The sequence below is a fragment of the Macaca fascicularis genome, chromosome 6, assembly GCF_037993035.2.
Source record: "Macaca fascicularis isolate 582-1 chromosome 6, T2T-MFA8v1.1".
Lineage (NCBI taxonomy): Eukaryota > Metazoa > Chordata > Mammalia > Primates > Cercopithecidae > Macaca > Macaca fascicularis.
This window is the reverse complement of record NC_088380.1, coordinates 137,965,282-137,980,247: the sequence shown is the minus strand read 5'-3', so window position 1 is coordinate 137,980,247 and position 14,966 is coordinate 137,965,282. Positions and strand designations below refer to the sequence as shown.

The following is a 14,966-nucleotide window of genomic DNA, read 5'->3' as shown; positions in this document are numbered from 1 at the left end:
ACCTGGCATTACTATTATAAAGAAGAATACTTGGACAATATCTTTTAGTGGGTGTTGGGTGTGTTTGAATGACTTATGTTAACATGTTTCACTGTTCATTCAGCTTTAGGGTTGCACTGTGTGATGCTTGCAAACATTAGATATATTTATTTTATGTCGGAGCATTTTCTGTTTTCAAAGTAGTTTAGAAAACATTTTATTGATATTTATCACAGTGTTTTTGTTAGAATTTTGTGTCTCTCCTAGATTTGTCAACACCTACTTTTTTTATATTAACTAAGATAAAATTATTAAATATTTGTGTTAAAATTTGCTCCTAAATAGCTGCAACTTGATTTTACTGCATTTCTTTGAACTCAAGACATCGTCAATTGTTGGGCATATTGTTCTTTTATCTACTACTAAGGAAAATCACTGCAGTGTCCTGTTACCACTGAGAATTTCTACTTTATGCTTATTGAAGGAGCTCTTATGGACTTGGCTCTGGATTTTTATCACAACGTCAAAACTGAATTTTTAAAAATCAATATTTTTATTTGCATAAAAAGGAAAATATAAGCAAAGTAAATTGGTTTAGATTTTCCTAAAATTTCTTTATATTCAAAATATGAATCTTCTGAAATGTTTTCTTTTAGAGTCATTAGCTTCTGAATTTTGTTTTCCAGAACCCTCCTCCCCCATACAGTATTGCCCTCTGTGCCATCCAATGTGTTGGTAATGCACCATTTCTTTGAAAAACCACAAAAGAACCGAAAGTTGCTGGTGCTGGGCTCTCAGGCTAGCTTTGGAAATACTTAGAGTTAGTTTTCTCTTGTCACTTGCTTTGGGAATGTTCTTGAACTTGTCAGATTTATTACTTCGTTATAATCATTTGGTCCTTGGAGGTTAAAAGGCTAATTCACTAATGTCATTGGATTTTCTTTCAAGCCATTCTGCAAGTTTTGAGGTTCCTGCATGTGTAAATAATGTCTTGTCATAGTTTCTGCCAGGCTAATAGCAATTGAAAGTTGCCACTGAGTGTAAGATATACCCCTATTTGAGAGATCTTAAAATGTGAAAGAAAAAAATGCCATAACACTTTTTCAACTATATTTCACTTAATTTACAATGAAAGCATTAGGATTTTAGTGTTTATTTTAAAGTAGATAGATGAGCACTATGGTCTTTGTATTTAGAATATTTTTATATAAAAATGAAGCTTAATTTAGAATCTGTAGATAACCATATTATTTTGGAATGGCGAAATAAAATACCATCTAAATAAAAATTATATAAGAATTTTGTGTTTGTTAGACTTGTTAGAAAGGACAATCATCGTTGCAGTTGCTGTTTTCCATTGGTTCTAGGTGCAGTCATTGTAGGATGTTTGCCAAAAAGAGTAGAGTCGGGTGAAGCTGTAGCTTGTTTGAATTGTGGTTATTTCCACCCAGCTTGCAATTCTGTCACATTCACAGGCGTTAAAAAAGTGATGTCCCAGATCCTCAGTTCTAGAACCCAAATATTGCCTAACCATTCCATATGTGAGTAGAAGCATTGAGTTTTTCCTGCATTCTGATTTCTGACTATATTGAATTGCGTATAAATGCTGTAAATTTTCAGCTAATATGTTATTGGTAGTTCTCTTTGAGTTTTGGCCAAAATAATGGTTACTGGTAAAATTGGTTAACATGCTCAGAGTGGGCCTGCTATAATGGTAGCAGCAATAGCATGTCGAAAGCAGAACAACAAGCAAAACTACTTTAGAACCCTCATTGCTAAAGAACCCTGGTTCAGAGATATGGCTGAGGATGGACTTGTCCTGGTCCAGACTCTTGCCATATCTTCAATGCATGGGTGGCCTCCAGGACCAGAGGAATGATTTTTCTTGTTACTATTGTGCCATGGGTTGCATAGGCACAAACACAGGCCTGTTGGAATAGGCCACTCACGGGGCCATTGTTATCCTATTCTTTTGAATTCTGTACTTTGCCAAATCCTGTTCTTAATTCAGAACATCACCATATGTGCCAAATTACTTTACATTAATGCTCTTCATCTTTTAACTCATTTACATCAGCATGCAATAGCATTAACAGAACAAAATCTTTTAATCTTCAATCTATACTTAGTTCTCTACAGCCCCTTATTGTGATTTTCATCTTCTTACAGGTCACTGAGTCAAGGAAGCACAAATTCAAACATGCTGGATGTTCAGGGAGGTGCTCACAAAAAAAGGGCACGCCGCAGCTCTCTACTTAATGCCAAGAAGCTATATGAGGATGCCCAAATGGCAAGGAAGGTGAAGCAGTATCTTTCCAGTCTGGATGTAGAGACAGATGAGGAGAAGTTCCAGATGATGTCATTACAGTGGGAGCCTGCATATGGTACTTGTGAGTATGAGTTTTCATTTATGTGACACTAAAGAATACAACAAAATAAAAACTTACTACTCTAGAATTATGCCTAAGTCCCAAGAAAATTAACTTTCACTCACAAAAGATTACTGGCATACCTTAAGCATCATGTGATCCAGTTAACCACGTACTGAATCCCATCCATTCCTGATGCCTACACCATCCAAAAAATAGAGAAACAAGTAGATCTTTAAGAAGCTTTTAAGTCTTTTAAAAACTGGATCATTATAGAGGAGCCTTTCTGTTGGAGAACATTTTTACATTCATCCCTAAAGAGTAAACATAAGGGGAATTTTTACCCCTTTTTATTTCATGGATAATATGTACCAACTAGAAAATATAAGACATTTGATTAAAACCCCAGTGATAATAGGTACCTTACAGGTGCCAGTAGTAAGGTAAAACAAAAAGAATCAGACACATTCTGATATTAGGTAGTCTCCAGAAAATATGATGAAAAAGATCATGTTCTCAATACAAATTTTTTTAATTAAATACAACCAAGAGAATGCATATATCTTTGGATCAAGGAAATTATGAGTTCTAAGAGCAGAAATCAAAGATAATGAAATATATACTGTTATAACAAAATAATTGTAATTCTTAAGTTGTAGATTAAGGCCAGGCATGGTGTGTCACACCTGGAAACCTAGGCAGGAGGATCACTTGAGGCCAGCTTTTGCAACTCAGAGAGACCCCATCTCTACAAAAAAAAAGAATTAAAATTAGCCGAGTGGTAGTGCTAGCAACTTGGGGAGGCTGAGGCAGGCAGGTCACTTGAGCCCAAGAGTTTGAGGCTGGAATGAGTTAGGACTGTGCCACTGCTCTCCAGCCTGGGCAACAAAGTGAGACTCAGTCTCTAAAAAATAAATAAATATAAACACACACACACACAGAATGGGTTAAATTTGCCCATAAAAATTGCAATAGAATTTTATTTGAAAATTCCTAATTGACAAGGGGTAGTAATCATCATGGATTGACCCTAAGATTGATAAATGATATGGTATTTGCATAGTAATTTTTAAAAGTATGTCAAAAGAAATAATCAAAAACAGGAAGTGGAAGTAGAACCAAATACTGATTTTTAAAATTTCAGTTTTGACAATTTTTAAATAAGGGTAAGGAGCCTTTTAATAAGTGCTATAATCAAAACAATATCATGAATGCTTCTACATATAAGAAAAGATTTGGAGTATGATGGGAAGAATACCTATGAAAGGATACAGGCAGAATTTGAGTTTCATTTATTACCATTTGAGTAAGATTTTTTTCATCTTTGGTCCCTGTTTTCTCGAATGTAAAACTTTAGCAAGGGTTGGGAATACATTTTGTTTCTGTGATTCTTTCTACCATCAAAGTTACTGAATTTGGAAAAAGAAATTTTGAAAAGCTAACAGTTACTGAGAGCATTCTACATTCTGGCTGCTACATATTAAATAGTACATGTTAAAGGTAAAAGCTGAAAGAGTATATAGAACCTTTAACATTTATTCATGTTTTAAAGTTCAAAGCCACATACATATTTATTAAAGCCTTCTGACCCTGCTTTGAGTCATCATCAAAGTTATTTTTTCCCAGGTAATTTGATACAGACTTAATCATCTTGTGGTTATGAAACACAGTTTATATACACTGTCATACCTTCCTCTTCTTACACTCACCCCAGACTTGTGTCTGTCTGTTCTCGTAACACTAAATGATGTCCCATGCTACATATTTTATATCTATTTGAAATGAGAAAATCTTTAGGCCTTTCTTTCTTAAACTGGATTTGAACATTTAGTTCAATGCATGTTCCTTTACTTTGGTTTGAGCATATTTATAATGCATAATTGATTTTTAAATGTTTAAATAGTCACTCTCCCAAGCCCAAACAATAGTGGATTTCTGAGCATTATAGAATTTGGTTCTTCCTAATTAATTAGAATATATGTGGTTTTTGTCATTCATCTGTGAACTCTTTTTATTTTTAAAGTAGGCTCAGGTTTTTTTTCTTTGTACTGTAGCAGTTATTAAAATAAGATGTCATTGATTAGTATTGACCAATCAATGAGAGAAGGATGAAAGTATTTCATGGTTCTAAACAAAGATGATAACCTCTTGGATTCAATTAGTTGGTGAGCCACTGCATATTTTCTCCTAGGGTCCGTGCATTTTGACTTTCTAAGATATTCTGTGATTCGTATCACCCCACATACTGTCTAGCTGTCTTAATAAAAGCATAATAGCTATTATAGCTGTGTTGAGACAGTTTAGATATCTGTTTTTGCTTTTATCTTGATGTTTAAAACAAATACTTCATGAAGTACTGAGGCTGCACCTGCATGGAATATATCCACCCTGGATAACCTAAGGATTAAAAGTACTCCCTGATGGAAGAATGTCTTCCCCTTGGACTGTCAGTATTGGTTTTATGTGAAGGAGGCAGCTTTTATAAGTCAGGGTTCTCAGTTTTTTATTCTCACATTCATTTTCAAGAAACCTATGGATTTATAAAAACACTATCTCTGGTTTTCTTCTGTTAGAGCTGTTGAGATAAGTTCACTTATTTATTCAACAAATACCTATTAAGCATCTGTTTTCAGTCAGTAACTGGCACATAAGGATGTAGTAACAAACAAAATGCATAGTCTTTACTCTCTAGTAGGTTAAAGCCTAATGAAAGGATAAAGCCTGATGAGAGTATAGGACTGATGAGAGAAAAGGTAAGCGAGTCAAGTCAAGGGGGCAGGCTGATGGCAAATCATGCAGGGTCATGTAGGCCTTGTTTTAGGGATTCGGGTCTTTATTCTAAAAGCAGGGGCAAGTTAAGGTTTGTGCAGAAGGAGAAGGAAAATGATATGATCAAATACTCATTTTGGAAGAGTTACTCTTCTATGAAGAATGCCTTGAAGGCATGCTAGAATTGATACAGTGAGAAAAATATTTCAGTAGTAAAGAGAGAATGTTAACTTGACCCTCAGCAGAGTGATGATGGAGCTAATTAACATGGATTCAAGAATTATTTAGGGCTGGGTGAGATAGCTCACATCTGTAATCCCAACACTTTGAGGAGGCTGAGGCATGTGGATCACCTGAGGTCAGGAGTTCGAGACCAGCCTGGGCAACGTGGTAAAACCCCGTCTCTACTAAAAATACAAAAATAGGCCAGGTGCAATGGCTCACACCTGTAATCCCAGCACTTTGGGAGGCTGAGGCAGGAGAATCACTTGAACCCTTGAACGCAGGAGGCAGAGGTTACAGTCCCGGGACCATTGCACTCCAGCCTTGGCAACAAAAGCGAAACTCCGTCTTAAAAAAAAAAGAAAAAAAAAAAAAGCCAGGTTTTGTGGCAGGTGCCTGTGATCCCAATTACTCGGGAGGCTGAAGCAGGAGACTCCATTGAACCTGGGAGGTGGAGGTTGCAGTAAGCCAAGATTGCACCATTGCACTTCAGCCCTGGCGACAGAAACTTCATCTCAAAAAATTTTTTAAAAAAGAATTATTTAGGAGATAAAATTAACAACTTATTCTACAAAAATTTTAGAGATAACGTTTTTTATCTGACTCACCAAGCAATGGAGATAACATTTTATAGTACTTAACTGAAGTTCCTGCTAAGAAAATTAATCTATTTTATTTTTTGTACTAAAAATAGATGGTTTTAAAGTAACCATTTATTATTGCCAGTGGTGATAACCTTGCCTAAAAACATTCAGTTACTTATTTCTTACTCTCTCCTATTAGTGACCAAGAATTTAAATGAGAAAAGATCAGCCAAATCATCTGAAATGTCCCCAGTGCCTATGAGGTCAGCTGGCCAAACAACTAAAGCCCACTTGCATCAACCCCACAGAGTAAGCCAGGTGCTTCAGGTGCCAGCTGTTAATTTGCACCCCATCCGGAAGAAGGGACAAACAAAAGACCCTGCATTGAGTGAGTATTCACCATTAATATTACATCCATTTAACTGAAATTTCCAGGGGAGTTAGAATGAAAAATAATTACAGATGTTCAGGAGATAAGCTGTTGTATGTTGTGTAATATAATCATCATTTCATGAATCAAAAAGTGTTTCATTTTGACTGTAGATGTTTGCTGACAGCATACATGTTTTAAATGCCAACATTGGATTTCCTATAATACTGAAATCTGTTGATCAATAGAAAATTTACAATAAAGCATTTTGGGTACCAGGGGCTTACTGCATTCAAAGGTGTATTTAATGTAATATCTAATACAGACACAGTCTACAAAAACTGTGGAAATGAAGTTGCTTATTCCAAAAATGACTATACGTTGTTTTTTGTCTTTAGTGACCCCTTTTGAAAACCTAGTTAGGAAACAAGAGAATGTAACTTTTATAAAGTATAGACCACACTTTTTTTTTTCTGTTAGGCCTTGTAGTCATTATTCATATTATTTTTATTTGTTGTTTTAACAGTATCATTATTTTAGCCTTTTAGGTGAGAAGCTAGATTAGATTTGGTTCCTAGCATGATTACTTAGACCATGAATTATATGTAGTATATGTTTAGTAGAACTTTGTTCATTTAATCTGTTGTTGTTTGAGATACAAAGTTGAATAAGAAATTCCCCCTCCTTTGCCAGATTTTCAGTCTGGTGATGTAGACACTCACACAGATAACTTCAGTGTAATGTGTCTTCTTGTTATGCCAGGGGTATATGCAGAACATATAAAAGAACAAAACAAAACAGAGGTAACTTAGAGGTAAGATAGGGCTTCAGAAGAAGGCTTTTTGGAAATAACGTCTAAGCAGCCTGAAAGGCTGGTGACAAAGAAGATGATTAGGCAAAAGTTCCAGAGAAGTTGCTTCAGGCCGAGGAAACAGCTTGGTATGTGCAAGAAACTACAAGCACTTTGCTGACTCTGAGTGGAAATTGCATGCAGTGTTGACAGACAATAATAATTAAAGCTAACACTTGGAGAGCACTTACTGAGTGCCAGGCATGGTTCAAATTGTGCTTTATTAATTTTATATGTCAGTCTTCATAGTAATGCCACAAGATAAGTGGTATTTTACCCTCATTCTGCAAAGGAAGCGTAGAGGCTAAAGGAAGGCTGACTGGCTTTAAATCTTTGCCTTTAACCACTGTACTAAACAGCTTCCAAGATGCAGAGAATGAAGACAGGTATGCTGAAATTACAATGTGCCATGCCAAAGGAAAGTTATCAGTGAGAAGCCATTGAAGAGATTTGAACAAGGGAAGATTATGGTTCAAATTATGTTTGAGAAGGACTGTAGTAAGGATCACAGCAGGACTGGAGATAAAGAGCTCAGATGGAAAGCTGGTCTAACAGTTAAGTGAAAGTTGCCCGGGGCCTGGACTAGTTTGGTGGCTATGGAAATGGAGAATTGGGTGCAGAATTGGTGAAGTTGATGAATTTGTTGGTAGGAGTGAGAGAGGGACAAAGTTAGCTCTGGTTTTTTTTTACTTGAATATCACCACTTGAGAGGCAACATTACTTGTACCATGTAGCTTGCTTGCTTGCTTGCTTGCTTGCATTTTTTTTTTTTTTTTTTTTTTGGAGACAGTCTTGCTCTGTCGCCCAGGCTGGAGTTTCTGTGGCGCGATCTTGGCTACTGAAACCTCCATTTCCCAGGTTCAAGCAATTCTTGTGCCAGCCTCCTGAGTAGCTGGGATTACAGATGCTTGCCAGCACACCTGGCTAGTTTTTGTGTTTTTAGTAGAGATGGGGTTTCACCATGCTGGCCAGGCTGGTCTCAAACTCCTGACTTCAGGTGATCCACCCACCTCAGCCTCCCAAAGTGCTCGGATTACAGGTGTGAGCCACCACGCCTGGCCCTGTATAGGTTTCTTCATTTCTTATTGTAATATGGCTGTTTATATAAATATGTTTATATTACATTTAATGAAGGGTAGTGTGAGTATACTATGATCTAAATTTTTTCGTTTTCCAGTGGCTGCTTGTTACTATGTCAAAATCCTCATCAAAGTTTGCTTACTTTATGTTTTGGTTTTTTGGGGGGGTTTTTTGTTTTGAGTCAGAATCTCACTCTGTCACCCAGGCTGGAGTGCAGTGGTGCGATCTCAGCTCACTGCAACCTTCGCCTCCCGGGTTCAAGCGATTCTTCTGCCTTAACCTCCTGAGTAGATGGGATCACAGGTGTGCGCCACCACGCCTGGCTAATTTTTGTATTTTTAGTAAAGATGGGGTTTCACCATGTTAGTCAGGCTAGTCTTGATCTCCTGACCTCATGATCTGCCCGCCTTGGCTTCCCAGAGTGCTGGGATTACAGGTGTGAGCCACTGTACCCGGCCACTTACTTTATGTTTTAGGAACAGTGTCTATAGCTCTTTGACATTTCTTAGAGAAGATAAATGTAAAAACATCAATATATTGAAACCATTGCTAGGTTTGAGGTACACTAAACAGGACCAGATGTTGGACAAGGGTAATGAGAACTTTAAGGAATCTTTCCACTGTGCTGCATACTATTTTTCTATACATTCATGATTCTTTCTGTTGTTTACTTCTCTCCTGTAGTGTGAATTTAGTGCTCTTGAAAAGGGCTGGACTGGCAGCCCTGCAGCCTCTTCTGTATACCCACAGCACAGATGCACCGCAGGTAGTGACAGTGCCAAAATCCCCACACTGCCCTGCCACATGCCTCGCCCTGACTTGGAGAGGCCACCTCTAGAGGGGAGGGAAGAGTTTGAATCCATGCCTTCTTTTTGAAGATTTCAAATCACTGTGTCAATTGTGGGAGGTGGGGCACAGCACTCAGACTGTTAAATTTATTTCCCTTATACCACAAAGCACAGACAAACTAATATAATCTGGTCCATGCTGACCAGCTGAATTTGAATGGATAACCTAGAGGTGAGAATCTCTGTTTGCCATTACCCAGTCATTTAGTCCCTGTTTGTCATTTACACATTTCAATTGACTACACTAGCCATTGTGTATCATAGCTTTAGTTACATAGTGATTTAGGCAACTATGGACATTTTAATTGTGAAATGATGCTTATTTGCATCTTTGCGTTTACTTTTAGATACAAGTTTACCTCAGAAAGTTTTAGGAACAACTGAAGAAGTAAGTGGTAAGAAACATACAGAAGACACTATGTCTGTGGCATCATCTTTACATTCTAGTCCTCCTGCATCTCCTCAAGGTTCCCCTCACAAAGGTAAGACAAAGCATTTCAAACTAGTTCTTGTTAAACTAAATAATACTTTATAGCACATACTTTGCTTTTCAATCTATAGCAATAATTGTAAATCATTAAGAAAAGCATAACTCCTAATGCTTTTTGAACTTTGATGTTTTGTATTGCATTATTCAAATGCTTTTTGGGTATTATGCGTCATGTAACTAGGACTCCAGTATTCAAAGTGTGATCCTAAACTTCAACAGACAGCAAGCATGGATAAGAATGAAGGCAGAAGCCATAGTTTTGGTGCAAATTCTTGGTGTCGTCATTCCAGTTTCCTATATTTGGACATTTCTATGAAGTGTTTGCAAATAAAAGTTTCTATAAGAGATTGTTTTTAGGCCAGGCACAGTGGCTTATGCTTATAATACCAGCATTTTGGGAAGCTGAGGCGGGTGGATCACTTGAGCCCAGGAGTTGGAGACCAGCCAGGGCAACATGATGAGACCCCATTTCTGCAAACAATGTAAAAATTAGGCATGGTAATGTGCCTGTAGTCCCAGCTACCTGGGAGGCTGAGGTGAGAGGATCGCTTGAGCCTAGGAGGCAGAGGTTGCAGTGAACTGTGATTGTGCCGTTGTACTCCAGCCTGGGCAACACAGCAAGACCCCATCTCAAAAAAAAGAAAGAAATTGTTTTTAACCAACTATAAGATTTAGGAAAACAAATATTTAGGTTGATGGTTTTCCTTTTTTTAGAGTATTACCTTTTTTAAAATTAGGATTTAAAATAACCTGTACTCTTGTGGATTTTTTACTTACACAGAATCTCATGAGGTGAAAAACTGAAATTCTTCTTGTTCATTTACATGTTTTCATAATTCAGACTGGAGCATTTCTTTTTGCGGCCAGCCTGGGCAGTGTGCAGCAGATGCCACTTCATGTTAGCTGCACATGTAGCATTCTAAATATAGTGTGTATTTCTTATATTGACCCTTCACATTCTGTGTGTACCCTGGAGAGAAAGGGGATTTAGTTCTGGCGTCTTCTTCACAGATGTAAAAGAAGTACATATTTAAATAATCACACCAGAGAATGGTACATGGTCAGAGGGAAGACAGACTTATTATAATAATTCTAACAGGAGAGAGAAGCTTCCAGAGCTTGCTTCAGCTTCCAGGCTCTAAGTTTATTCTCACTCTGCAGAGCTCTTCCTTATTTTTGCCACCTGTGTGGCAATTATGTACAGTAATGTCAGACCTGAGTTTGAACCGTGATTCTGTCCTCCACTGTAGCTGTGTTACTACAAGTAATTTATTTATACGGTCAGGTTTTCTGTCTAAGATGGGAAAAAGACCATCTAGGCCGAAGCAGGTTAATCACCTGAGGTCAGGAGTTCAAGACTAGCCTGGCCAAGATGGTGAAACCCACCTATATTAAAAATACAAAAAAATTAGCCAGATATAGTGGCACATGCCTATAGTCCCACCTACTCAGGAGGCCGAGGCAGGAGAATTACTTGAACCCAGAAGGCGGAGATTGTAGTGAGCTGAGATCGTGCCATTGCATCCCAACTAGTTTGGTGGCTATGGAAATCAAGAGAGAACTGGATGCAGAATTGTTGCCCAACCTGGGTGACAAGAGCAAAACTCCATCTCAAAAAAGAAAAAGAAAAGAAAAAGAAAAAGACCATTTATTTCATCTATTTTGAGAGCCTCTTATATGGTTTAAATGAAATAATATTTATAAAGCCTGATGTGTGGTAAGTGTTTAGTGAATTGGAATGTCTCTTTTCTTTCTCTGCTGCCACCTCAGGACACCATAGCTCCATTACTTACTTGCTTTTTTCATCCTCACATAGCTGAGACTGGTTAGGTTTTTTTTCATTCAGATTTTACTAAAGAAAGCTTAATAAAAATGAAACAGGAGATATAAACAGTGTATATTGTAGGTATATTTATAAAACACAGATTTTGATACCGTTATAGCTCATATATAAATTTTGTGTGGCACACAGACCTATGTCATCACTTTCCTTGTCTGTATGGTCCTATCCATTGCACCCCTTACCAGATCTTGCGGTGTAGGATAAGCTGCAGTGCCTGCAGTCAGACAGATGGTCCAAATGAACAGTGTCCATATGCTCCTAATGCTCTTTCAGGAACATCTTTACACTCCTTACCCCTTTTAGAGACTGCTCGGAGGTCCATCCCATTATAGATAATTCTAACTAGTAGGATCTGATTTGGTATTTTATGCCTAAATGTGACTTCTGGCAAGAGGTATTAGGAACAGGAATTCCTCCATTGCTCTATTCCCAACAAAATCTACACTCAACACTCGAATAGAGAAGTCTTTTTCCATTGTCTTTCATTGTGTAGCCAACAGTTGAACACCATGTTTATAGATTTGTGAGCTTCTCTTAGTAATGTTTGGAATTCTTAGAAGCCTGAAGAAAATCTTCTCTTCAAAACTGTTTCAGCTTGTTCTTGCATGTGTACTGTCAAAACCCCAACCAAGTATGATCCTTCTATTTGTGTAGACAGGTTTTTGCCAGTAATCTATGATTGAACAAAACTGTCATTATGCTCAGAGTAAATTATTAGGATCTGTTCCTGGTTCTTATTAAACTCTGAGATCTGTTCTTTGTTTTCTTATGATTAAGAAAATAAACCTATCTTCATGTTTTGCATGAGGATAGTTTCAACAAGTACTTTAAAAAGAAGTCGAGACCTTAAACATTATCTACCCTAGTGTTTAAGAAAAGCAGTCTCTCCACCTTGGATCTACAACAGGATCAGAAAATGAGCTTTATAAATATACCTGTTGTATGTACTATTTGTATGTCTTACTTGGTTTTTACTAAGCTTTTTAATAGGAAAATCTACTTACAATTCTAGACCTACATAGTTACTTTACAAAAATAATTCTAGTTACCTGATATTTTTGTGATATTTTTCCTTATGATTTTACCAGCTTGGCTTCCTTTCAACAGTTTTTTTGTTTTTGTTTTTGTCACCAGCTTGTGCTGATAAAGGTAATCTTTCTCCTGCATTCTGTCTTGCAATAACTGATGTGTATATGTTATATATAAGTAGATTTTTTCCATGCATTAAAAAATATGTTGCTAGATTTCAATTTTTCAGATATTATCAAGATGTTAGAATTTTTAAATAGTGAAATATTATGTAAACAAGGCTAATTGTGATTGACCATGTCAGGGTTTTTGCATCTCTCCCTCCAGTTGGCAGTATCATATCTGATCACAGCAGCAAGATCAGTGGCCAGAGCTGCCCCGGAATAGGTGGGGCTTACTTGCAAAAGAAAATCCTTCAGATTACCAGGAGCACAGCCAAAAGAACAGACAGTACTGAGAAGGCCACTGAGGAGAATAGAGACAGGACAAGTTGTGAGAACACAACCAGAAAAAGAATGACATCCCCGTTTAGAAGACTTAGGGAAAGAATGCTTTCAAGGGAAAGACTAGTCAACAGCCAAAAAGAGGACACAGATCACAATCAAGCTACAGAAAGCTGTGAGAAAGTGAAGGATGTTGGAAGCAACATCAAAGATGAGAAAGGGAGTGCCATCTTCAATTCAAATAGCCAAGGCAACAGTAACACTTTAAACTGCTTCTATACGCGATTCAAGTCTAAAAGGAGGAAGACACTCTGATGAAGTTCCTTATTTTATTTTAGTGTTAAGTTTGTTTTCAGTTATTAATGTATACATGGCTTAAATTAAACCATTTGTCAAAGCTTAGGCAGACAACTTAGTAAAATACTATTTATAAGCACTTTAAAATGCCTCATTTGTACATATGTTATTTTACTAATGTATTGAGTTAGTAAATTTTATACTCTTGTTTTCTGTAGTTGACTTTATTTTCTACTGTTAGCTGAATCTGTGAGTGAAATATGTAGAGGAGGCTTTTTTATCCTCTACTTTTTACATATCTTTGGGGGAGAAGGGACTAGTCTAACATAGCAATTTCAGAGTCATCTGGAAAACTTGTTAAAAAATGCAATTACTGTGTCCCACCCCAGACTTCATAAACCTGAATTGCCAGAAATGAGATCTGGAATATTTATTTTAATTGGCTTGCCAGGTGGTTCTTAGTATTATTATATTTGAGAAATACTGATCAAACAGACATAAGAATGAAATTATTTTTAAAACAATGAAGCAAGACGATTATGTAGAGCAATGACTTTTTCTTTTGAGGAAGAAGGTATTTATTATTTTTAATTTACTTATTACATCCATTTTCTTGGTCCTCTTGAAATTTGACTAATCAGCTCATGGACATTGACAAATAGCAATGATCCCAAGTTCAGAGATGTTTGATAGAAGTCAGAAGACTGGCTTGTCTTGGCTTACCCTGTTCCGGGCCACATAGGCCAAGTATAAATCACACGTTTTCTGGGCCTTTTTCTCTCTGAAATAGTTAACGAAATGACTTAATAAGGTTACTGTGCAACAAATTATTCCTTAAATGACTTGAGTTATATGTGAATAACTCCAAGATCCATAAACAGAGAAGGACCTTGGAACTAAGGATGTTGTCATCCTCTTTCTGCATGAAGATGAGGCCCTGAGAATTCCTGTAACATACCCAAAGCCTGTGATTCTTCCTAATGACATTTCTAGGTATTGCCCAAAGACCACATATCTACTAAACCCTACTCTCCTCTGTGAGCAAGAAGATATTTTTCACTTCTTTGAGACCCATCCCTCGTTGGGATTACTAGGGCATTTTCTTTTTCTTTTATTTCTAAACAATAGTTTGGTTTCTTCCAATTATCAAAATAGATTATTATGTACATTAGCCATTCTGTTGAAGATTTGTTTTTGGGTCCTTCACCTCAATGCATCCCTAGAATCCAGAAGAACATCTGTCTAGTTGTCTGCTGTGCAGTAAGTCACAGAACAACATAGAACATGTAGATGCTGTTTTTTTCTATAACACATTATTAAAAATGTATCCACTTAGCTGTTTAATATTCTGCAAGGTTGGTGAAGAAAAAGGAAACTAAGTCTGACACTCAGTTTAAACCTAAAACAATTTTAAAAACTGAAACAGGCTGAGCACAGTGGCTCACACCTGTAATTCCAGCAATTTGGGAGGCTGAGGCAGGAGGATCGCTTGAGGCCAGGAGTTGAAGACGAGCCTGGGGAACATAATGAGACCTCATTTCTGCAAAAAGTTTAAAAATAACTGGGTCTGGAGGTGCAGACCTGTAGTCCCAGCTACTTGGGGCTGAGGCAAGACGACCACTTGAGCCCAGGAGTTCAAAGCTGCAGTGAGCTATGATCATGCCACTGCACTGTAGCCTGGGCAACAGAGCAGGACCCTGTGTCTAAAAAATAAAAATAATCTAAAATGGTGACTCTCAACTCAAGACAAGACTTCTTAGGTGGGATATGCAGAATATCTGGGGTAAGTATAT

General features: G+C 37.2%; 1 protein-coding gene across 13 annotated transcripts in view; it reads left to right on the top strand.

The window, feature by feature from the left end:
* The window catches only part of RAPGEF6 (Rap guanine nucleotide exchange factor 6), a 215,714-nt gene that overhangs the window by 189,910 nt on the left and 10,838 nt on the right, over positions 1 to 14,966 (top strand). For 7 of the 13 annotated variants that reach the window (XM_073994153.1, XM_073994152.1, XM_073994154.1 and 4 more), the window contains 3 exons: positions 2,149 to 2,369; positions 6,123 to 6,311; positions 9,419 to 9,553. In XM_073994153.1, the coding sequence (XP_073850254.1) occupies positions 2,149 to 2,369; positions 6,123 to 6,311; positions 9,419 to 9,553 (545 nt within the window). Of the gene's footprint in view, positions 1 to 2,148; positions 2,370 to 6,122; positions 6,312 to 7,502; positions 8,032 to 9,418; positions 9,554 to 12,760; positions 13,334 to 14,966 lie in introns of those variants that run through there. The other 6 variants (XM_073994156.1, XM_073994155.1, XR_012414050.1 and 3 more) reach the window with 4 other exon arrangements.